We start from the raw sequence: 27237 nt of genomic DNA, 5'->3' as shown, positions 1-27237 counted from the left end.
AGTATGTAAATCGACTTCAAACCAATATTGGGCTATGTCTGTACTTCTAGAAAACGCAACTACGTAATTCTATGCTCAATTTTGTAAGTTGTGCAAAAATTGATGTCAATCTGACTACATGAGGAGTGTGATGCCCAATTTACTTGAGATCGGGCGAAAATATATGTGGAAGCTCTACCCAGACATAAGCGATTTCAAACAAACATATCACAGGTTAGGTTATAGTAATTTCAGAACGTTTTGTTCCTATCAGCCTATTGGTTCCTTGGTGCGTCAATTACTTAAAATCAATATATAATAAAAGGGAGCTATATCTAAATCTGGACCGATTTTCACGAAACTTAGCAGACATCATTATGCCAAATTTCGTGCAAATCGCAAGATATATGTGGACTTTGGTGCACCATTTACATGAAATCGAACGAAACTATATATGGGAGCTATATCTAAATCAGGACCGATTTTCACCAAACTTGGCAGACATCATTCTAGGCTCAATTCAGTACGTTATGTCAAATTTCGTGCAAATCGAAGGATATATAGCGACTTTGGTGCACCATTTACATGAAATCGGACGAAACTATATATGGGAGCTATATCTAAATCTGGACCGATTTTCACGAAACTTGGCAGACATCATTCTGGACTCAATTCAATACGTTATGCCAAATTTCGTGCCAATCGAAAGATATATAGGGACTTTGGGGCACCATTTACATGAAATCGGACGAAACTATATATGGGAGCTATATCTAAATCAGGACCGATTTTCACGAAACTTGGCAGACATCATTCTAGGCTCAAGTCAGTACGTTGTGCCAAATTTCTTGCAAATCGAAAAATATATAGGGACTTTGGGCACCATTAACATGAAATCGGACGAAACTATATATGGGAGCTATATCTAAATCTGGACCGATTTTCTCGAAACTTGGCACACATCACTCAAGGCTTAATTCAGTACTTTATGCCAAATTTCGTGAAAATCGAAAGATATATAGGGACTTTGGTGCACCATTTACATGAAATCGGACGAAACTATATATGGGAGCTATATCTAAATCTGGACCGATTTTCACGAAACTTGGCAGACATAATTCTAGACCTAAATGATTAGGCTGTACCAAATTTCGTGCAAATCGAAAGATATATAGGTACCGTTTACCTTAAATCGGTTAAATATATATATGGGAGCTATATCTAAATCTGAACCGATTTTTCCCAATTTTAATAGGGTTCGTCCTTGGGCCGAATAAGTAACCTATGCCAAATTTCATCCAATTCGGATCATAAATGCGACCTGTACTTTGTTTACAATTTAACATGCACAGCCAGACAGACGGACGGACATGCATAAATCGACTTAGAAAGTGATTCTATGCATATTCTCAAAAGGAACCATGTGTCTATCTCGTTTCCTTTTGCCTGTTACAAACATATGCACAAAGACATAATACCCTGTACCACAGTGTGGTGAAGGGTATAAAAAATTGTTACAGGGACGTACGCAGGGGGGCGGCCCGGGGGGCCCGGCCCCCCCCCGAAATGAAATTTTTTCACAGTAAATTTATGTCTGCAACAGCGATTTTTTTCATTTTGTACTACCGGGCCCCCCCGAAATGAAATCCTGTGTACGTTGCTGAATTGTTACGGGTCGGAAAAATTTTGAACCGAGATTTTATGAGCGCTGTTCAAATGTGCACCCCTCTCCCCTAATATTTAGTATACATATGTACTATGCTTCCATATCTCGATTCTATATTCCAACAGCAACCATTATTCCAAATTTTAGGTTTCCAGCTTTCTCCGTTCACCCAAATTCACATTGTACCAAATCTAGTGCCGGTTAGTACTTTTCGTACACATAAATAAAACTTTCCAAAAATGTCTCTATAGCTTAATCTTCAACAGGAATCTTAATTCCAAATTTCAGGTTTTAAGTGATATTAATTCCCAATTTGAAGACTCCAGCTCTATCTGTTCACCTAGATCCAACATGAACCAAATTTAGTACCATTTAGAACTTTTCGTATAGTAGTTTTAATTCCTTTTTTCAGGATTTCATCTCTATACCCTCAACAAAATTCACATAGTAGAGTAACTTCGGGTAATGTTACCACCATTTTCTTTTCTGATATTGTGGGTGTAACAACGGTAAAACATAAAAACAAGTTTTTTTTCACAACATAGTAGATTTGTTGTCTAAATATATTCCAGTAGGACTATTCTGTAACTTTTTAACAACATTCGATAATGTTGTTTATAGTTACAGAATAGGCCTACAGGTCAAACATTACATATCGTCATCATAAATGCAAACGGACGTAACTAAACTTTTACTAATTTTACAGGAGAAGCAAAAAACCTTATAAAATCTATAAAAATGGAGCATTGCTCGAAATTAGTTCATAGCTTAACCGCACTATAGAGCTGTATTAATTTTTTGAAAAAAATTATTATTATTATTTTTTTCTTTTTTTGTTATTTGAATTTTGCCTTGTAAGGGCAGTGATCATTTGAAAGTAATTTTAAGTGATTATTTATACTCTTTCGAGTCGAGCTTGATGATCTAAGTTTTGCAATGAAGAGGAAAGCCAGGAGAAGAACCTACGCACCCACCATTATGCGACGCGTTTCGCCGTTGGTTAAGCGGCTCATCAGGCATATATATATATATATATATATTTTTTTTTAAGGTTTTATGCCCTTTATGTCTTTTTGAATTGATATTTTCTGAAACAAAAGGACTACAACACAATTGTAGTACAATAAAGAGACTAATAATTATCAAATTGAGACTAAAATTTGTACAGCGTACCAAATTGAGTACGGAGTGACATGTGTTAAGTTTTGTTGAAATATGTTCAGATTTAGACATAGCTCCCACACATATTTTCGTTAGATTTTGTGTAAATTGTACATTTACACTTCAATACCTTCAATATTGGGAGCTTAAGTTTTTTTACAGGCGTGTAGTTACGTCTGTATGCATAAATAAAAACATGCTATTGTTAGTTACGTCCGTTTGAATTTCTTTAATGAGATTGCTGTTTTTGACGATAGATGTCTAAATTTTTGTGTGAACATGTAGTTTGATTACACGAACAATAATCAAACAGAAAGTCTAGAGTTGGGTAGTTCCGGAACGAACTAGTTCATTAGAACTATTCCGAGAAAGGAACGATCATTACTAGTTCCAGCTCTTTATTGAATATAGTTCCTTTTTCTGATCTAGTTTCTTTATTCCCAGATTCATAGGAACTATGCAGGAGTCGGAACTGCATGGAGTAAAGGAACTATATGGAACACGGGAACTACATTAAGGAAGTAGTTCCTTTTTAAAAAAGGAACGAGAAAGATCGATCCGCTAAGTGAACTAGATTTCCCAACTCTAAAAATTTCGAATTTTTCTTTAGTTACGTCCGTTTGCATTTATGATGACGATATATTTTTCTATAAAATTTTATTGCAATATATTTAAAAAACCTCAAAACTGGGAATAAAAATAACTTGGCGGTTAATATGGACTAGTAAGTTAAAATGTATATTGCTATAAATTTTAATTTATTGCAATCATGGGTAACAATTAACGCAAAAATATATGGGCTCATGTTTTGGAATAGTACCACCCCATTAGCGATATTTTGAAGATCCTAGCTTCATTACCCAACCAAAGCACCTGTAATTTCGGATATCGAGTTTCAGAGGATAGAATACCTCCTCACAGAAGTGTTTATACCCTTCACCACACTGTGGTACAGGGTATTATGTCTTTGTGCATATGTTTGTAACAGGCAAAAATAATCGAGATAGACCCATGGTTCCTTTTGAGAATATACATAGAATCACTTTCTAAGTCGATTTATGCATGTCCGTCCGTCTGTCCGTCCGTCTGTCTGTCCATGTTAAATTGTAAACAAAGTACAGGTCGCATTTATGATCCGAATTGGATGAAATTTGGCATAGGTCACTTATTCGGCCCAAGGACGAACCCTATTGAAATTGGGAAAAATCGGTTCAGATTTAGATATAGCTCCCATATATATATTTACCCGATTTAATGTAAGCGGTCCCAATATATCTTTCGATTTGCACGAAATTTGGTACAGCCTAATCATTTAAGTCTAGAATGATGTCTGCCAAGTTTCGTAAAAATCGGTCCAGATTTAGATATAGCTCCCATATATAGTTTCGTCCGATTTCATGTAAATGATGCCCCAAAGTCCCTATATATCTTTCGATTGGCCCGAAATTTAGCATAACGTACTGAATTAAGCCTAGAGTGATGTCTGCCAAGTTTCGAGAAAATCGGTCCAGATTTAGATATAGCTCCCATATATAGTTTCGCCCGATTTCATGTAAATGGTGCCCCAAAGTCCCTATATATCTTTCGATTTGCACGAAATTTGGCATAACGTACTGAATTGAGCCTAGAATGATGTCTGCCAAGTTTCGTAAAAATCGGTCCAGATTTAGATATAGCTCCCATATATAGTTTCGTCCGATTTCATGTAAATGGTGCCCCAAAGTCCCTATATATCTTTCGATTGGCACGAAATTTGGCATAACGTACTGAATTAAACCTAGAGTGATGTCTGCCAAGTTTCGAGAAAATCGGTAGAGATTTAGATATAGCTCCCATATATAGTTTCGTCCGATTTCATGTAAATGGTGCCCCAAAGTCCCTATATATCTTCCGATTTGCACGAAATTTGGCATAACGTACTGAATTGAGCCTAGAGTGATGTGATGTCTGCCAAGTTTCAGAGGATAGAATACCTCCTCACAGAAGTGTTTGTACCCTTCACCACACTGTGGTACAGGGTATTATGTCTTTGTGCATATGTTTGTAACAGGCAAAAATAATCGAGATAGACCCATGGTTCCTTTTGAGAATATACATAGAATCACTTTCTAAGTCGATTTATGCATGTCCGTCCGTCTGTCCGTCCGTCTGTCTGTCCATGTTAAATTGTAAACAAAGTACAGGTCGCATTTATGATCCGAATTGGATGAAATTTGGCATAGGTCACTTATTCGGCCCAAGGACGAACCCTATTGAAATTGGGAAAAATCGGTTCAGATTTAGATATAGCTCCCATATATATATTTAACCGATTTAATGTAAGCGGTCCCAATATATCTTTCGATTTGCACGAAATTTGGTACAGCCTAATCATTTAAGTCTAGAATGATGTCTGCCAAGTTTCGTAAAAATCGGTCCAGATTTAGATATAGCTCCCATATATAGTTTCGTCCGATTTCATGTAAATGATGCCCCAAAGTCCCTATATATCTTTCGATTGGCCCGAAATTTAGCATAACGTACTGAATTAAGCCTAGAGTGATGTCTGCCAAGTTTCGAGAAAATCGGTCCAGATTTAGATATAGCTCCCATATATAGTTTCGCCCGATTTCATGTAAATGGTGCCCCAAAGTCCCTATATATCTTTCGATTTGCACGAAATTTGGCATAACGTACTGAATTGAGCCTAGAATGATGTCTGCCAAGTTTCGTAAAAATCGGTCCAGATTTAGATATAGATCCCATATATAGTTTCGTCCGATTTCATGTAAATGGTGCCCCAAAGTCCCTATATATCTTTCGATTGGCACGAAATTTGGCATAACGTACTGAATTAAACCTAGAGTGATGTCTGCCAAGTTTCGAGAAAATCGGTAGAGATTTAGATATAGCTCCCATATATAGTTTCGTCCGATTTCATGTAAATGGTGCCCCAAAGTCCCTATATATCTTCCGATTTGCACGAAATTTGGCATAACGTACTGAATTGAGCCTAGAGTGATGTCTGCCAAGTTTCGAGAAAATCGGTCCAGATTTAGATATAGCTCCCATATATAGTTTCGTCCGATTTCATGTAAATGGTGCACCAAAGTCCCTATATATCTTTCGATTTTCACGAAATTTGGCATAAAGTACTGAATTAAGCCTTGAGTGATGTGTGCCAAGTTTCGAGAAAATCGGTCCAGATTTAGATATAGCTCCCATATATAGTTTCGTCCGATTTCATGTTAATGGTGCCCAAAGTCCCTATATATTTTTCGATTTGCAAGAAATTTGGCACAACGTACTGACTTGAGCCTAGAATGATGTCTGCCAAGTTTCGTGAAAATCGGTCCAGATTTAGATATATCTCCCATAAATAGTTTCGTCCGATTGCATGTAAATGGTGCCCCAAAGTCCCTATATATCTTTCGATTTGCACGAAATTTGGTACAGTCTGCCAAGTTTCGTGAAAATCAGTTCAGATTTTGTCCGATTTCATGTAAATGGTGCCCCAAAGTCCCTATATATCTTTCGATTGGCACGAAATTTTTCATAACGTACTGAATTGAGCCTAAAATGATGTCTGCCAACTTTCGAGAAAATCGGTCCAGATTTAGATATAGCTCCCATATATACTTTCGTCCGATTTCATGTAAATGTTGCACCAAAGTCCCTATATATCCTTCTATTTGCACGAAATATGGCATAACGTACATAATTGAGCCTAGAATGATATTTGCCAAGTTTCATTAAAATCGGTCCAGATTTAGATATATCTCCCATATATAGTTTCGTCCGATTGCATGTAAATGGTGCCCCAAAGTCCCTATATATCTATCGATTTGCACGAAATTTGGTACAGTCTGCCAAGTTTCGTGAAAATCAGTTCAGATTTAGATATAGTTCCCATATATAGTTTCGTCCGATTTTACGAAAATGGTGCACCAAAGTCCCTATATATTTTCCCCATATATATTTTCGTCCGATTTAATGTTAATGGTGCACCTAAGCCCCTATATATTTTTGATTTCTACGAAAGTTGGCATAGCGTACTAAATCGGGTCTGGAATGATGTGTGCTGAGTTTCGTGAAAATCGATGCATCTACATATATATATATATATATATACGATTTAATATAATACTGTACCAATGTTCTTATATGCATATCGTACTGAACTTAACACACATCATTCTAGACTTTATTCAGTACGCTGTACCAAATTTCGTGGAAATCGAAAGGTATACAGAGACTTTGGTACACCATTTTCCTTAAATCGGACGAAAATATATATGGGAGTTATATCTAAATCTGAACCGATTTTCACGAAACTTAGCACACATCATTCTAGGCTTAATTCAATACGCTGTGCCAAATTTCGTGCAAATCAAAAGATATATAGGGACTTTGGTGCACCATTTACCTTAATTCGGACGAAAATATATATGGGAGCTATATCTAAATCTGAACCGATTTTTCCCAATTTCAATAGGGTTCGTCCTTGGGCTAAATAAGTGATGTATGCCAAATTTCATCCAATTCGGATAATAAATGCGACCTGTACTTTGTTTACAATTTAACATGGACAGACAGACAGACGGACGGACGGACATGCATAAATCGACTTAAAAAGTGAGTAAGTTGGTACAGATTTAGATATAGTTCCCATATATAGTTTCGTCCGATTTTACGAAAATGGTGCACCAAAGTCCCTATATATTTTCCCCATATATATTTTCGTCCGATTTAATGTTAATGTTGCACCAAAGCCCCTATATAGTTTTGATTTCTACGAAAGTTGGCATAGCGTACTAAATCGGGTCTGGAATGATGTGTGCTGAGTTTCGTGGAAATCGATGCATCTACATATATATATATATATATATATATACGATTTAATATAATACTGTACCAATGTTCTTATATGCATATCGTACTGAATTTAGTTCAGAATGATGTGTACCAAGTTTCGTAAAAATCGGTTGAGATTTAGATATAGCTCCCTTATATATTATCGATTAATTTTAAGTAATCTGTTCATGTGTGGCTTCCATATATATTTTCGTGCGATTTCAAGTAAATGGTGCATCAAAATCCTCATGTTTATCAGATTGACGTGAAATTTTGCACAACATCAAAATTGAGCATAGAATAACGTAGTTACGTAGTTCTAGAAGTACATACATAGCCCAAAGGATATAGTGATATTTGTTTGAAGTCGAGTTAAATACGTTTGTCACATTGTAACAAACGAATAAAATGACAAGTCGATTCCCATTTAGTTAAATATCACATATTTTAGTTCATCCAATTTCATGTTAATAGTCCTGCTTAATATACCCATAGTGGTGAAGGGTATCATATAGTCGGCCCGCCCGACTTTTCTACTTTCCTTACTGGTTTTAATATGCGCCCATTTTTCGAATTCGTCCTCATGAAAATATCCCACTTTTTTAGTGGTCCACATTACCCGACTTTGAATTTTTGTATTTAAAAACAATTATCGGCTTAAAAAATTAATAAAAATGAAAAGGCACTGATTGTAATTACAGCTAAAGGTATATTTTTGTTGAAGAAAACAAGAAAATCACATAGCTTCTTTAAACCAAGTTCGATGTTTGTTTTCACTAATTAGGAAAACATTTATCAATGCGGCATTGACATATTTCAAACATTATATATATATTTAACTACTTATAGGTCGAATTTTCAAAAACCCTTTTGTACATCTTTCTAACATTCCATCAGTGACCCACATTTCATACCCATCTAGTTCGAATTTCCAAAAATCCAGCCTTATCTCACACACCAACAAAAACCCACACTCAAAATTTCAAGTTTCTAGCTTCAGCCGTTACGTCTGGGCGATGATCTGCCAGTCACTCACTTAACACTAAGCTCTTTTATATATTATGATGCAGCTAGGTTAGGTTAGGTTGGGGATGTACGGTTGTTTTAACAACCGCCCACTCGGAAACTATGTCCATTGTGATCATCCTTTTGATATAGGTATGCCCAGGGATGGAAAATAAAAAATGTGAAAAGGTACCAAAAGAGTACATTTTTTAATAAAAGGGTACTTTTTTCAAGAAAATACAAAAAAAAAATATTTTATTCAGTTTCATAAATATCGATTTTCAAGATATAACTTAGTGTACCTTTCTGATGGTAATAATATAAGAATTCTTGCTTCTTTCGATTGCATTTGAATATGTATGCTACTGACTAATTTCAAATTCATTACCTCTTTCTCGAAAGCCAATACATATACCCCAAACTAACATGAATTTCAGTTCCAAAGTGCTCTTAAAATTATTGAAGTAAACACGACGACTAGGAATATCATCAATTTGCCTACCTTAGGAGATAGCAGAGTATGCCAAATTGAGTATCTGACAAACATATCCATTTGTAATTTTAATCATAACTGAACAGTTATCAGTCGAAAACCTGTTCATTTTTTCAAGAGAAATACTGCAATCACATCAATATCTTTATCTGCATACTTTTGTCGGTAAATCCATAACAATTTCTAATCCAAAAAAAAAATATATATATGTCATTGCTTAATGAAGTATTGGAATGGTACTGAAATAGTCACGGGAGTACTACGGTACTTTTTTGGGTAAAAAGGTACTGAAAAAAGTACTATTGTACTGAATTTTCCATCCCTGGGTATGCCTATACAGAAAAGAGAAAAGATAGTGGAAGAGTAGAGAGAAGAATAGTGAGAAAAAAAGGGGGGGGGGGGCTTAAGAGAGATTATTTCAGCCAAGTCAATTTTTTGACAAAGCCTAGAATTTGCTTAGGGTATATTTTAGAGAAGAAGACTAGAGTATCAATTTCATGACATCCAAACTGTTTATGTCTTCTGCTGATCAGCGATGGACATTTGCAGAGGATGTGCTCAATTGTTTCCAGTTCTTCTTCGTCCTCACTAGACGACAGTAATCCTCTCCACTGGAGTCCCACTTAGAAGTGAGAGTTCTAACTTTGCAGTGACCAGTAATAATCCCCACAACGATTTTGATCTCCCTCTTGCTGTGATCCAGCAGCGAAGACGTTCTTTTGCGAGAGAATTGTGGGCAGATATATTTAGAGATTCTGCAAGCAGGTTCCCTTAACCATCTGTTGCCGACTACCTCGCAATGGAACGCACGGATTCTGCCAATGAAATAGCTGATGGGGGGTTTCACAGATCTCTCAATCAGAAGACTGGACGACTGTGACCCCCCTCGAGCAAGCTCGTCGGCTATCTCATTCCCTTCAATATCGTTATGTCCTGGAACCCAGCATAGCCCAACTATTTGTCGTATATCATTCAGAGCGGTCTTACAATCATGAACTGCTTTCGAGTTTATAGTATGCGCCTTCACCGCTTTCAGGGCCGCCTGACTATCTACATAAATAGTCACCGGTCCCGTAATGTCGTCATTAAGTGCTTTTACTATCTCGGCAGCTTTCGTGATTGCGAGAATCTCTGCTTGAAAAACGCTACAGTCATTGTTGAGTTTATATGAGTTCTGTATACCTAATTCCCTGCAGTAGACGCCTGCACCAGTGCCTTCTTCCATCTTGGACCCGTCTGTGAAGATTGACAGACCTGGCAGAGGTAGAGAGCCACTAGTCCAGGATTCCCTACTAGGAAATTCAACTATGATGTCATTAAATTCCCAATGGGGGGAACATAATCACTGATATGACTATCCCCCCTAAAAAGGTTATAACCTGGCGTTATGTTTAGGATGCTGGCATGACCATAGTTCAACGATTTCAAGGCATCTGTTTCCCGGAGTCTCAGGGCACACCTGGCCGCCTGGAATTTGATCAGAATATCCAATGGTTGGAGATTCAAGATTGCATTCAAGGCTGCCTGTGGTGTACTTCTTAATGCTCCGGTGATCAGAATTGAAGCCGATCGCTGTACTAAGTTCAGTTTTGTCAGCAGCTTCTTTTTGTTCACCCCCTGCCACCAGACAAGACAACCATAAGTTAGTATGGGTAAGACAATCGTCGTATACAGCCGGGTCTCAATCCCCAACTCTTGCCTATGGAGTTCTTGAATGAATAGAGTGCCAGCAATCCCTTCTTGGAGCGTTCCTCAACATTCCTATTCCACAGTAACTTGCGGTCTAGGATAGTGCCAAGATATTTACCTTCATCAGAAAGGGTTAAAGTCACTCCTCCAAGTGATGGCAGACGGAAACTAGGAATTTTGTGCTTCCTAGTGAAGAGCACCAGTTCGGTTTTAGTGGCGTTTACACCAAGACCCTTGGTGCAAGCCCAATTTGACAGGGTTGAAAGGGCACCCTCCAGGATGTCTGATATTGTCGTTATAAACTTACCCCCAACCAGCAAGACTACATCATCGGCATAGGCTACAACTTTTATCCTGAGATGATTGAATTTCATAAGTATCTCATTTATCACCAGAAGCCACAACAGGGGGGAAAGTACTCCTCCCTGAGGTGTGCCTCTGTTGACAGATTTCCTCACGGAACTCTCTCCTAAGGAGGAGTTGATAATTCTGCTTTCCAGCATTCTATCAATCCATTCCGTAAGGAGTGAGAGGATAACTATGCCTACGAGAGCAGAATGGATTGCCTCTAGCTTCACATTGTTGAAAGCTCCTTCGATATCGAGGAATGCTGTCAACGTGTAGCCAGAGGACTCCATATTCTTCTCGATGCATCCAACCACCTCATGCAGAGCTGTATCCACTGATTTGACTTTGATGTAGGCATGCTGGGATTTACTAAGTTTACTACGGTGCAGCTAGTCAAGTCAAGTCCTGAATATGGACGACGCGTATCAAAAGAAAAATCTAAAATTTAAATGTTTTGTAAAGTTATGAGCTTTTTAACATAGAGAAGAGAGCAAACATGTGTACAGTACTAATTTATGTATTATTAAAAAATTATTTAAAACGCTTCGTGTATTTGAATTGTACGAATTCTGCCAACAGAATTATTTTTGAATCTAACAAAAAAGATTGTAGAAAATAATTTATAATGATTTTTCCGTCGATTTTGCATTTGGTTGTCTTATATTGGACTTTTATTTTTCAGAAAGAATGTACTGTATCTCCCGAATGGAAGGATGTAGATATGTCAAATTTTGTTCATATCATATTTAGGATAGTTCCATTAAATCTGTGAACTGAAAATTGTTCCACGATTAAGAAACAAATCGGGGCTCAGTAAATATTGTTAAATTGACATTTTAAAATTATTTTCGTAGTTTTTTGTATGCTGTTGTTAACAGAATCTTTAACGACAAATTTGTCGTATTGTAACTACAGTCGAAATCGTTTATAACAACATATCGGCTATAACGACGAAATCCAATCTGCATAAAAAAGTGGGACATGGGTTTCTGTGGAATGTCAAATAAATTCGCCATTAAATAAAATTTGTAATTCGGATCGTTTTATTTGTATAATAACTCAAATTCAATTAGCTACAAATAAATATATGCGATATAAATTAATTTGTATTTACTTAATTACTATCATCGCTTATATTAAAAATATCAGCTTTTTGATAACGCTCTTTTGTCTTTTGTATTAACTCAAATTTCTTTTTAACAGATGGATTTAGGGATATGCCAGCAGTGGGATCATCACAGCCTAAACCCTTTGTGCCGGTATTGGCTTCGACATTTATCTAAAAATAAATAATATTATAAGAAATTCAGAGTTCACGAAATGAATACTTAAACATACCGGTTCTAAAAGACCACCGGCCTGAGATTTACCCAATGTTTCACCTTTATTCCATCCCAATTTCGACAGCATTTTAAAGCCCTTGTTTTCACTAGAAATTGCACTGCAATAAAGATATAATGGTGATAAATGAAGTAGTGCAATCTAAATATTTATCTTCAGATAATCTTACGTATCCACAGAAGCAACTTGTGTTTTTTCCTTATCGGAACTGCTGCCAACATTTAAACGCCTCGTTGCAGCTCTATCTTGGTAACTACTGTTTCCTGCATTTTGTTGACCGTCAGTGAATTCTTTAACGAAATGATCTAGTTTTAGAATTTTATTTCTTTTAAATAGTATCTCATATTAAACATACTTTCGTTCTCCAAACCGTATTTCCTTTGGAGTTTTTTTAGTTGTTCCTTGTGTGAAAGAGTTGGACCTGCAGTAACTTCACGAGTCGCCTCTATTAACAAGCCCGGTTCACAGAGACCACATGTACTGTTGCCCTCATGTACATGACATAGTAGTTTTGTCTGTCCAATCTGTAGTACGCTACCGTGTACCAAGTCATATGATTCGCTTTCAGTCTTTGAGGCAGACATGCGTGTACCATTTAATATGGTACCGTTACGAGAGCCCAAGTCTACACATTTGTAAATGCCTTTTTTATGGTCGTAGCTAAATTTGAGATGAAACTAAAAATAATCATTATTAAAAATGGAACTCTCGGAATATATATGTTGTCTTTAAGAAAGTGCTTAATGTAATTTGTACTATCATTTAGAGGTGCTGAAAGATACCTTTGAAACATTGACATCTGGTATTATGACATCGTGATTTCCTTCACGTCCGAGACTACCACCTTTGAATGTTATTAAACTGAGACTGCCAACCTTCAGTCCCTCTAGGTTAGATTCCTGCACAATGATGCGTAATGATGGTGGATACTTTTTAGCAATATCTAAATAAAATAAATATATTTTTAAATGTAACCTCGTTTCGCTGGTGGAAAAACGCGAATTCCTTTTCTTTAGTGTTTAAATTATACCTTGAAACCTTCCAACAGTTTTGAATATCTGTACTTTTTCCCTATCTTCGTTCTCAGAATCACTTTGAGAAGAATCGGATGAGCTGCTGGAATTTGTTGAAATTTCACCATCTTCCATATCTGTACGAGTTGTTCTACATTTCTTCCTCTTCTCACCATCTGAATCGCTGTGTGATCCAGCTGATTCTCGTTTCGTGCGTTTTCGTTTTTTGTGAGATTTTTTTCTCTTTGAGTGTTTATCTTCCTTACCCTCATCTTTCGTGGATTTCTTCTTATGTTTCCTAGATTTTTCCACACGTTCTTTCTCTTCTTTCAGCTTTTTCAATTTGTCACGGTCGGTAACAACACCAAATTCGTCGAAGATAACCTCGTCAATTTCATCGTCAGCTTGACTATCCTGCAACAGTAGAAAAGAAATCCGCGTTTTCATCGAACATTCTGGTCTTTAACTCTTACCTAATGCATTTTTACGCATTCGGTCTATATAAAGGTTTGAAAAACGATCTAAAAACGAATTATTTACGTGTTTCTCAAGGTAGCCATCTTTATTGGTATCCTAAAATGGGGTTCATGGAAAAGGTAAATAGTAAAATATGAAATACAAATTCAATTAATACACAAACAAGAAGATAAATTAAGAATTTATAAATGGATATTTTGATTAGAATATGACTTGTAAAGATGAGAAATTAAAAAAATATATTTCGTCTAATTTTCCAAAGACCACTGACTTGTTGACAGAAAACACAACATTATCAAATGGAATAAAATAACGAAATTGTCGAATTTGGAATATACAATGACATGAGAATATACGAATTGTTTAACTCTATTTTTTACGTAATTTAATTTTTGTTGAGTAAACTTGAGATATGATCTTTAAGAATAACAACAAATGGAAACTACTTCAGAATACTTACATTTGACTTAGAAGCTTGCACTTGAACTTGTGAATGGAATTCATAGCAATTCTTTTGTTCATTAAAGCTATAATAACAACCAGTGTTGCCGTCATAATAAAGACCATATTCCTAGAATAAAGTGAAATTATATTAATGATTCTTTTTAATGAAAATATTTTATATTACCGCATTATAATAATATCCTGATTTCTGATCATAGTACAAGCCAGATGTTGGTTCATATACAAAATTACTTATGTTTTGTGCTTGTTGTGCAGCCTGGCGCATTTCATCGACGAAACTAAAGGCATCCACTGCGGATACTGAAATAAAGATGTATTGTTAAAATTAAGCTAATTCACACACTTCCGCTTGCAGGAGATCCAAATAATAATGTTTAACCTCCCCTTAAATTCAAGTGTGTTGGAAGTTTTAGTTTAATAAACTAAGTTATTTATTTGAATTAAAAACTGAAATTTGAAAATGATTATGTTTTTTAAAGTAAAACAGTAACAGTAAAAAATCGATTTAACCCGAACCGCAATTATTCCCAGCTAACGGATTCATTAGACAATTTTACTTTTTAAATAACACGTAAATACAAATTTAATGCTCCAAAGAAGGCAAACAAAGCAAATTGGCTGAGGACAACTACAATATCTTATTGCAAACACCACAAGAAGTACTCATACGTTTTACTGAATTTCGCGTAATCAGTTATTACAGGGGTATTAAATACTGCACGAATTAGACAAAACACTCTTCAGGCAACAACAAAATTCATTTACTCCTATCTATCTGCCCACCAACGAATCTAGCTAACCATCACATAACAAAAAGATTTCCGTCAGTCGTTGTTGTGAGAATTTTTTCTTTACGGGAAAAGCAAACAATAATTTGTTGACAATTTGTTGTAGCGCTAGACTTTAAAATGTGGAATTAAATAAGATTTGTTGCACTAATGCATCTAAAGATATCATTATTGCATTGTTTGTTCCCTGCCTTAAAGATAGAAAATAGATATGAAATGTGCACCATACCCACAGCAATTCTGGCATTGCAATTAAAAACGTAATAATAAAATTGGATAGCTTCGCTATGTTATTTTTCCGAGACAACTTTGTATACAATATTCGTTTTTTCAATATTTAGTGAAATTAACTAACATATAACTGATCATGATTAATTTGATAATTTTTAGAAAGTGGTATTACTTCCGAGTTTGAAACACATTTTCAAATTGAAAGCACAATATAAATAATATTCAGAATAAACGCTAAGCAGTTTTGATAGCAAATAATCAATAAATAGATTGTCATATTGATAAGGAAACCTGGTGACCTATGTAAACACACATATGACGATCTAACACGTATTATTCACTGGTCCAATGTGCTGTTATAGTGCACCATTGCATCGCTAATTTAATACGTAATTTAAATTATTTTTTGTTTTAATTGAAAATTAATGGAAACATTATGATTCTCAAAACTTAAGCATACACAACGCGATTTATTGGCCTTATGCACACCGATCATAATATCTCGACGAGCCGAATCGATTTATCCGTCTATGTTACAATGGATAAACCATGGAATGACTACCTTGAAAAAGGTAGGCTAATTAGCAGTGACTATTATAGGAGGTGATGCAAATGTGTATACCCATTTGTTTTTAGGTTGCCAAATTTTTATTTTTTATCCGATTAAATTGAAATTTTACACATAACATGCTACATGTGTTGTCTTTCCATGTATCAATTTGAAAATAATATTATTCTAATAATTTAAGAGATATTTGAGAAAAAAATGAAATTCCATTAAAAGTGATTTTAAAAAAAGTGCAGGTAATGTGGTATACCCAGTGTTGCCAAAACTCTGTTGAGAAAAAATGCTAGATTTTGTTGAAAAAAATGCTAGAAAGTGCTAGAAAATTTAAAAAAAGTGCCAGAAAAAAGTGCTAAAAATTAAATGAATAAAATTGTTAATATGTAATAATGAAATATTCATCAGAGACCCCATTTTTCTTAAAGGCTATTCTTTGTCGATTTAGCCATGTCCATTCGATTGAGGTCGCAATATTGAAAACAGAGCTTTGGAATTTTGCCCATATATTGCACTACTCCTAGGACATTTGGTATTGGAAATTAAATATATTGGTCTTTTTTGTGTATACCATACCCAATATTTGATTTTTTTAAGGTTTTGGGCACATTTTCAACCTAATATGCGGTTTTGTATTTCGGATTCTCCCTGTGTAGAAAGTCTTCTTACTAAAAATTATCAACATTGGTCCACTTTTAAACGTAGCCCTCATAAACACGTTTTAAAATCGAATTGGCTTTAATTTGATATTTCAAATTGAGTAAAAAATCTCCTTATCAGAAATTATTAATATATGTACATATTTAGGGGTTGCTGGTTAACGGCAGCACCCCATTATCCCAAAGTAACTGTAATTTCGTATTTCGGGATTTCGGAGGTTAGCAAATCGAAGGATATAAAGGGACTTTGGTGCACTATTTACCTAAAATCGGCTATATCTAAATCTGAACCGATATTCATGAAATTTAACATAGATCTTTCTGAAATTTTGCAGTACCATATGCAAAATTTCAAGCCAATCGTAGGATATATAGGGACTTTGGTGCACCATTTACATAAAATCGCACGACAATTTATATGGGAGCTACATATATCGAAATCTGGACCGATTTTCTCGAAACTCACCACCCATCATTGCAAACTTAATTTAATACTCTATGCCAAATTTCGTGCAAATCGAAATATATATAGGGACTTTGGTGCACCATTTACATTAAATCGGACGGAAATATATATGGGAGCTATATCTAAATCTTAACCGATTTTCACGAAATTTAACACACGTCTTTCTAGGCTTAATCACTATGCACAAATTTCGTGCAAATCGAAAGGATATATAGGGCCTTACCTTAAATCGGACGAAAATATATATGGAATCTATATCTACATCTGAACCTATTTCCACAAATAAATGAGCTGTGCCAAATTTAATCCAATTCGAATCAAAAATGCGAGTTGTACTTTGTTTACAATTTAACATTGACAGACGGACGGACATGCATAAATCAGCTTAAAAAGTGATTCAATGCATATTCTCAAAAGGAACCGTGTGTCTATCTCGTTTCCTTTTGCCTGTTACAAACATATGCACAAATAAATAAGACCCTGACCCTAGTGTGGTGAAGGGTATAAAAATATATGTTTGCCGACATTTTTCTATTTTGGTCCTGTTCGGTACTCTTAAGTGGTTTTGAGTGGTTTTAACTTGGCATTCAGGATGGCCGGTGCATTAAAAAACTTATTTTCAGAAAATTTCAATGGACCGCTTTATTTGGTTTTTTCAAATAAACAATCTACTAGCAGACAATGTCATAGTCACCATATGAAGTACCTACTTACAAATCTACTGTCACTTTTTTAACATTGGAAAATCAAATTCAACGCGTGAAACATAGGGAAATTTCAATGCGTCAATATGAAATCGAAAAACGGGAAAATTTGTTGGGATGAAACAAAAATTATAAAAAATTACAGAAAAATAAAAAATGCTAAAAAAAGTGCTAGGTGCTAGATCACTTTTTTTGGTGCTAAACGAGTTTAAAAAGTGCTAAATCTAGCACTAAAAGTGCTAAATTGGCAACACTGGGTATACCACATGATGTTAATGTGGTATAGTATAATTTTCACTTCCAATTAGTATCTTATACAATTTATTGTTTTTAATGAATACGAGTTAGCTCGAGATTTATGTCTGTTAAGATTTTTAACGGGTACATTGAATGGAACTTTAATTTTTATTATATAATAATGTCTACACATGGAAATATTTAATTTATGGATGGAGAACTTGTTAAAACTCATAGCCTTTGTTTTTCATCCTTGTGATTCATGGAAGACTCTCGTAGAGTACAAATGTTTCAAATAGTAATGAGATTTTGTCTTGTGCTGGCTTTTTTTCATACAGACTCAAGGTATACCACATTACCTGCACTTGTGTTCACTGAATAATTGTCTAGTTTCTTTCCTAAATTGGTAAATATGTGGTGCAATCGCGCATTTTATTTGATTTTTAGTACTTACTGATTATTTTAATGCTTTCATAATAAAGATTAAAATAAATCTGTAAAACAAAAAATTATTTTTAAACTTCAACCGAAAAAAAGTCAATTTCATTAAAAATTTAATTTTTGGAACTGATTCTCAACGTGATTTAAATAAATTAAACAGATCATTGCTATCTTATTTTTTTGAGAACAGCAAACTAAAGAACATGTTTCATTTATTCTAAAATTTTCAGTTTACAATAAAAGTGACTATACCACATTACCAACCTATACCACATTTGCATCACCTCCTCTACATAGCGATATTCAACAAAATTACCGAATGAAGAAAGCATCCCTTTACCAAGACTTTACACCGCGTCATAAGTCAAAAAAAATCTATAATAAAAAACTCTATGAATTTTGCTGAGAACTGAAGGACTTGAATCTACCCTCCAGTTTTGTTTCATTTTTTTCAATACTCTTAAGTAAAACATTTTAAAATAGTGCAAAGCATTTTCAAGACGACGCAATATATATATATATATATATATATATTAAGCCCTTAATACCACGCATTGCAAGGTTGTTCTATCATTCAATACAATAATATAACTAATCATAAAGATAAGGTATCTTCTTCATGAAAAGAAAACCAGTAAGGAATGATCAAAAGTCAGTCGGAGCCGACTATATTATATCCTTCACCATGTTGGGTACATACAAGAGATTATAATGTGTACAATATCTGGTAGATAGAAGACACATAGCATCTTTGGATGCTATGGAAATCGGAATCGGATCTAGATAGATATTTAAACCAATAAAACAGCATACCAAAGAAATGGCAACCCTGTCGTGATTGTTGAAAAATTTTATAGTGCTCCGTAACCTATTTTAAATATAAATATTTGGTGATAAAATACGTGTTTGTATATCAAAAAGTGTATATATATATATATATATATTGCATATTTTACTATTTTATTATTAATTACTTTTCAATCTAATTTCTAATAGTTATCTTCGTTTTGTTTCTTTACCAATTCGTTCCTTTTGTTACATTAAATTGGACGAAAGTATATATGGGAGCTGTATAGCTATATCTGAAGCGATTTCAATAAAACATCACAGACATCAAACTGGACTTAATTCAGTACGCTGTATAAAATATTATATAAATCTGGAAAATATTGGCAGTGTGGTGCACCATTTACATAAAATCGAACGAAACTATATATGGAAACTATCTAAATCTGAACCGAGTTTCTCCAATTTCAATAGAGTTCGTCCTCGGGGCAATTAAAAAACTTGTGCCAAATTTCATCCAAATCGGATCATAAATGCCACCTGCACATTGTTTACAATTTAACATGCATAAATCGACTCAGAATGTGATTATATGCATATTATCGAAAAAATAAAAAAAGAACCATGGGTCTATCTCCTTTCCTTTTGCCTGTTACAATCATATGCACAAAGACATAATACCCTGTACCACTGTGTGGTACAGTATTGATACACTTTTTTCTTTTTGGTTGAAAACATTTCAAGGTGATAGATTGGTGCTCAGAATAAAGGAACAAATATTAAAAAAATTAGTGCAGATGTAAAAATCTCAAACTTCTTCAGAAATTGGTTTCAAAATAACAGGAACATGTATTAGAGACCAATGGGCATTCATTGGTACGATGGAAATTTCCATCACTATGTAACGGAGGGTTAAACATCATCTTTCTGGCGATGAAACAAAAAACAAAGTAGCTTGATAAGAAAAATCGATACGCCTTCTATATCTCCCGCCTCCAGAAAATATTTAAATTCCATATCGAATATTTATCGAAATACACCATCTATCTTTATCATAACTGAATCAATCTAACTGATACACCTATATACCTATATCTACCTAAAACGACAAAACTCATTTCTTTGATAAAAAATACAATAAAAATATAATGCCAAGCTATAAAATATACAACTAAATAATGTAAAAAGGCAAACAATTAAAAACTAAATTCTTATCAAAATCTGCTTTGGCAGATGTATACGACGACTTCATAATTGAAATAATTTCGCAAAAAACACACACAGACAGTCGAAAAGGTAGATTCACGCGAATAAGCCTTTTGCCATAGCGCTACCAGAGACTAGTAATCAATTCAGTGCGAAGCGTCAACACCAAACAATAACCCAAAGTATTAGGAAAATATAACGCCGTGTTCAAATAGTTGCAATTTGATATTGAAACAAAAGGGTTGTGTCAGTGGTCTCCAGCAAGTGAAATAATATCAATAATAAATAACCCAAGAAAATAAACAGTGTTAACGACAGAAACATCCATATCCACAAAGACCAGAATGCACGACGAACGTCTAAGGGAATTCCTTAAACCACTTGTCTTAAGCGACTCGCAATTACAGGAAGTTTACAAACGTTTTTGTAGCGAAATACGCAAAGGCTTGTCTGCCAGCACACACAAACAAGCCGATACCAAATGCTACGTGACATATGTCCAGGACCTACCCACAGGAAATGAAGTGGGCAAATATCTGGCATTGGATTTGGGAGGAACAAATTTCCGAGTCCTTTTGGTTACTTTGAAAGGTCACCATGAAGCCGTTGTGGAGTCTGAGATATACGCTGTGCCCAAGGACATTATGTTAGGTCCCGGCGAAGAATTATTCGATCATATTGCCCAGTGTTTGGCAACTTTTGTGGAAGGTCATAAAGTGGCAAACGAGCATTTACCGCTGGGATTCACATTTTCTTTTCCATGCATCCAACTTGGCCTTACCAAAGCTCTTTTGGTTCGATGGACCAAAGGTTTTCAGTGTTCGGGTGTGGAACAAGAAGATGTGGGCCGTCTCCTGAAAGAGGCCATAGCTCGACGTGGTGATTTAGAAATTCACGTCATGGCAATTTTAAATGATACAACCGGTACTCTAATGTCCTGCGCCCATCGAAATCCCGAATGTCACATAGGTGTTATCATTGGAACAGGCTGTAACGCCTGTTATGTTGAAAAAGTACAAGAAGTTGATCTGCTAGAGCCAGAATACAAAGTGAACAATAAATATGTTCTAATCAACACGGAATGGGGTGCATTTGGGGACAGTGGATTATTGGATTTTATACGCACCGATTATGATAATGAAATTGACAAAAAGTCATTAAATGCTGGTACACAGTTATTTGAGAAAATGATATCGGGTTAGTATTTCAAAGCTTTATTCCATTCGCACTTAATATTAAATTCACAATTATCATCCATATTGGTTAAAGGAGAGGCGATATATAGTAATTTTTTATGTCGATTGTATTGAAAAGTTTCGCCACCTTTTGAGTACGGAAAGAGACCAATTAATTGAACAATTAATATTTCGACAATAATTTAATTTCTAATAAGGTTTTGGAAAAATATGTACTCCAAACTCAGCTCGGGATTTAGCTTCGCAAGAAAAAAAAATAGATAAGTGCTTCGCTAAAGGGTCTAAAAATTTATTATGAAAAAAAAATAATTAAAGCACACTGAATATTTCAAGGTGACTTTTTATGAATTTGAAAAACCTTATCAAATTGCATTCAACATATTTTATTGTCTTCAAATAAACTTCGTAGGAGGTAAATAACCAAATCTAATCAATAAAAAAAGAGATATACGTTATTATGAATTAGATAATGTATATGTTTTTATATAGATTAATAATTAGTAATCAATTTTATTAAAATACAAACAATATTATTATTATTTTTTGACACTCATTTTGAGATGGGCCTTGGCGATTCAAGACTGTTTTTGTTTAAGAATTTTCCTATAGAATGCAGTGTAACCATTTTAGATTGTCCCTTTTATTAAGGACTCTTCAGGGTACGATGTTTCGCGACATGTTTGAGGTTTGCGAAAAAACTTGTTAATTAACCTAAAAATTATTGATCTATTAATCGAATATTGTGCACCCAACTGAATTTTAAATAAGCCAACGAACCCAATCCAAAACTTGTTGGGAGATAATTAAATCAAAAATACAATAATAAAGAAAACTTTTTTGGAGTCGGAAAAAATTGTCAGGGAAGCAATATAGCCTTAAATAATTAATAATTTAATATCCTCTATGTTTAAGAGATTTGCGAGCGTCCTCCAGAATAAAAGATACGCAACGAAATTTTGCCTTTAATAGTTTTTTTCTGTACTTTAAATTCCGTGGTGCTTTAGCTTTGTCTGCATACACTTCCGACTTAAAATGTGTGTTCGAATTTCAAAAATGTTGTTTTTAATTCTGAATATCTATGTTTGTAATAATTAATTCTTTATGAACTAATATTTAATATGCAGCTAGTAGATATATATTCTTTAGACTTCATATGTCAAGAACTGATTATAGACTGATTATGTACAGTACTAATTTGTGTATACAGTCCAAATTATTTAAGTCGTTTCGTATTCGAATTGTACGAATTCTGCCATCAGAATTATTTTTGATTCTTGTAAAAAAGAATATAGAGAATAATTTAAAATGATTTTTCCGTCGATTATTATTTTTTCAGAAAAAATGCACTGTATCTCCCAAATGCAGGGATGTAGCGACGTCAAATTTTGTTAATATCCTATTTAGATGGTTGCATTAAATCTGTGATTACGGAAAAAAGTCGGGCCACAAAGGGTTAAAAAGAAATATAGGAACAATTTGTATAATTTTGTTTTTATAAAAACAATTATGATTTACAAATGTAAAGAGGGGGTGCTTAGGTTTTGCCGATACTGTATGTGAAAAATTTTAACGCCCTAACTTCAATATTGTGAGTTCTATCGTGATTTCAACAGACGGACATAGCTAAATTGACATAGAATTTTATTCTTGTGAGGAATATGTGGTGCGGGACAATTATGAATAAAACGCATTTAATTTTGAGTTCTCGACCAAAATAGAAATTTCAGTAGTTTGGCAGGTTATTTGGGATACCATTTGTATTTTGTTTTTGCAAAATAGTCAGGCTGAATCCCAGTTTGGTTTTTTTTTATAAAAAAAAACAACTATTTATTAAGTGGGAATGTATGTCACTGTCCGTCGAGGGGTAAGGCAGGGAAGACTATAGTTTAGGATAGAAATCTAAATATTTATCCATAAAAAGTCGTTCACATATTAAATTTTTTTGTTGTCTATTATTATTCTTTTTTTATTATTGCATCAAACTGACTAGGCATTGACCCAATTAATGTGTCAGTTTTTCCTTTTATAATTTTCGCCAATCCCTTATAACTACTCTATGGGATTGAAAGATGCAAATTCGACAGGCCTCTTAAAACATGCACGACCCTGGTGGCATATAGGCATTTTGAGGGAAAGGGTCAACCAAAACCATAGATCTATTATTCTTTAATTGTACTCAGATATGTAAGTGTAGTTTCAGCAGTACAACATTAACGGTTCGGTTTTGTCAACAGTAGAATCATTCGCGGATCTTGGTATTTTAATGGATCCAAAGTTAAAGTTTAACAATCATGTTATTTCAATGGTAAATAAAGACTATGGTGTATTCGATTTTATAAAACGGTGTCTCAAAGAATTCTCGGATCCTTATATAAAAAACAACTATACACGTCTCTTGTTAGACCTATATTAGAATATGGGTTCCTGAATATGCAATATCGAGTCAGTGCAGAAACAATTCTTACTTTTTGCACTTAGATGTTTACATTGGAATAGTGATTTTGTGTTCCCGTCTTACACCAGCAGGTTAGAATTAATTCGATTGCCTATATTAACCCCTTGAGCCCCGAGCAATCTTAGAACAACTTTCTGTTCACAGATTTAATGCAACTATCCTAAATAGGATATGCTCAAGATTTGGCATCGCTACATCCTTGCATTCAGGATTTACAATACAGTCTTTCGGAAAAATTAAAGTCAAATATCAAGAAAACCAAATGCAAACTCGACAGAAAAATCATTTTAAAATATTGTCTATATTAATTTTAACAAGATTAAAAAATAATTCTGATAGCAGAATTCATACAATTTGAATACGAAACTATGTAAATAATTTGGAATGTCTACACAAATTAGTACTGTACACAAATTTACCCCCTTCTCTATATTGAAAAACTCATAACTTTACTTACATTCATTTTTATATGGATGTAAAAAGGTGTGATTTTTTACGTTTTATCTTTTCATACATATCTGATTATATAAAAATAAATTTTAGAAAAAATGTCTGTGTATTTTTAAAACTCCTTTAATTTTTTTTGCGTCCGCGAATTCGTTGTTGATAGTAGAGTAATTTCGGGTAAAGTGAACTAATATGGACCACACCCATATCTTAAAAAATTCTTGAAATATGACAATGTCACCTTGAAATTGAATTGAAACGGGGAATTTTCATGGAGACTAATTCGAGACATGGGCCATTTTTACGAGGCGGTATTATATCCTCTGAAAACTCGATATGCCAAATTACAGCTACTTCGGTGGGATAATGAAGCTAGGACCTTCAAAATACCGAAAATGGGGCAGTGCCTTTAAATGCGGCTATTCCAAAACATTAACCCATACATTTTTGCATTCGTTGGCGCCCAAGATTGCAATAAATTGAAATGTATTTAAACCAATCCACAACCTGCCTTTTATCTTACTGGTCCACATTACCCGCACATACTCGTCCATATTGCCCGCCAAGTTATTTTTATTCGCAACTTTAAATATAATGCAATAACATTTTTTAGACATATAATGTTGGACCTGGTAGTCCACATTACCCGTGAATTGTAATATCGACGCCTCCGAAGAATAGTATGCTAAGTCTGAAAAGTGAGTTTTTCAGTAGAAGCTCTCAAAGTATGGAAGTTTCATATATCTTACATTTTTGCTTATAATTTTGGTTTGGATTGGCCGATGATTACCAAAATTTCAGAGAATTGAAATTAAGGACCGTAGTATCTAAAAACGTAAAGAACTTTAAAACATCGACTTAGCATACTATGGTTCGGAGGCGTCGATATAATTTGAATTCGATTTATTCATGTCCGTCTCCTGCCTGGTTCACACGATTAATTTCGATTTGGTTCAAACTTTGAGGATTTGATCCACACCTCAGCGTTCTAAAAAATCAATACATCTTATTTAAAGCGAATGTCTTACACGATTTGATACAAACTTTGAACGTCATAATGTTTGTTTACCTCGAGCTGTTCCAAACTAGAAGCAGAATCTATAGACAATATTGTTCCAATCCTCCCACACAATCAAATAATTATTTCAAATTAATAATTATCTCTCTGCTTCTGTTCCAAATTCGATTTAATATTAAGGTGAGATAATATAGTTTGATGCCCAAATTATCCCCGAATACGATGTTTTTAATTAATAGAAGTTATAAAAAAAATATTTCTTAATCTGTCTTTAGCATTTAATAAACGTACAGAAAAAATGTTCATCACATTTTTAAACTCCAATATTTTCCAACTCTATGTAATCCACATTTTGTTTTTATTTTAGGAATGTACTTGGGAGATCTTGTGCGCTTAGTTCTATTGGATGCCCTGAAAAAGAATCTAATATTTGTTCTATCTCAGAACAAAGCAGCTTTTATAACAAAGTTATCCAATGAATGTGAATGTTTCGAAACAAGCATGATATCGGAAATTGAAGCTGATGCCTTTCCAGAATTTAGAAATACCCGAGGAATTATTAAACAATTATTTGGAATTGACAGACCTTCTGTGGAAGATTGCCAAAAGTTACGTTACATCTGTGAGTGTGTATCGCAGAGAGCTGCCAATTTAGTAGCAGTTGGAATAAGTGGACTGATTAACAAAATCAACGAACCCAAAGTTGTTGTTGGAGTTGACGGGTCCGTTTATCGTTTTCATCCTAAATTCGATGCATATATGCGTGCAGCCATGAAAAAAATGGTCAATACTAATGTAGATTTTGATATAATGCTTTCTGAGGATGGATCTGGAAGAGGAGCTGCGCTGGTGGCTGCTGTGGCGAGTCGAGGAAACTGAATTCCTTTTACGAATTTGTATTTTAAATTTATGATCACGGATAAGAAATAAAGACAGAACTTACTCTCATCTGTTTCCTTTGTTTTCGTTATCTCCACTGTTTTGGCAGTCGATTCTTTACCAAGGGTTTCCGACGATTTATTGCTCTCTACATTATCTTTAATATGGTCGATTTTATGTTCCTGAAATAATTGTAACGTTAACAAAATGAAACCCATATGCATCATCGACGTATCAAATAGTACAAACCTACCAATTTACGGATCTTCTCCTTGTATTTTTTAAGTTTCTTGTCGTGTTGCTTCAAAAGAGCGTGCAGGTTTTCGATGTATTCATACAAGTCTTCTTTGGACATTTCTCTAACATCGTCCATATTCTTCGGACGCACTTTTCTGGATTTTGGTGATTTCTTCCCATTGTCTGAGTTCTCCGATTCACTGTTCGACATTTCCAAAACTTAGAACTGTTTTCGCAGCTCCTTCCTGCACTGCTGTTGCGTTCGTAAAAATAAATGTATCAAAATACAACGCTGTAAACGAGCTGAAAACGAACGAGACAAAGACGATTCGCGTGTTTACGAAAAGGGTGAAAGCAAGCGAGACGAGGACCAACAGTCTCTGTGCAAAACAGTCTCTGTGTGAAGTTAGCTAACTTTCGATAACAGCATTATTATCGAAATTACAGGGTGACAC

General features: G+C 34.5%; 1 protein-coding gene across 1 annotated transcript; it reads right to left on the bottom strand.

Moving 5' to 3' along the window:
* Positions 1 to 12277: 12277 nt before the first annotated feature.
* LOC133332860 (angiogenic factor with G patch and FHA domains 1) lies at positions 12278 to 26918 on the bottom strand. The gene is made up of 10 exons (XM_061541229.1): positions 26799 to 26918; positions 26610 to 26727; positions 14634 to 14770; positions 14466 to 14576; positions 13546 to 13942; positions 13298 to 13458; positions 12871 to 13192; positions 12685 to 12805; positions 12513 to 12615; positions 12278 to 12453 (listed from the first exon to the last, which is right to left on the bottom strand). The coding sequence occupies exons 1-10, from the start codon at positions 26916 to 26918 to the stop codon at positions 12289 to 12291; spliced, it is 1755 nt and encodes a 584-aa protein (XP_061397213.1). The 3' UTR covers positions 12278 to 12288.
* Positions 26919 to 27237: the final 319 nt, after the last annotated feature.

The sequence above is a fragment of the Musca vetustissima genome, unplaced genomic scaffold, assembly GCF_032173495.1.
Source record: "Musca vetustissima isolate MV318-11 ecotype Yass unplaced genomic scaffold, APGP_CSIRO_Mvet_v1 utg11625, whole genome shotgun sequence".
Taxonomy (NCBI): domain Eukaryota; kingdom Metazoa; phylum Arthropoda; class Insecta; order Diptera; family Muscidae; genus Musca; species Musca vetustissima.
Note: the sequence above shows the minus strand (reverse complement) of the source record. Positions and strands in the feature narration are given on the sequence as shown.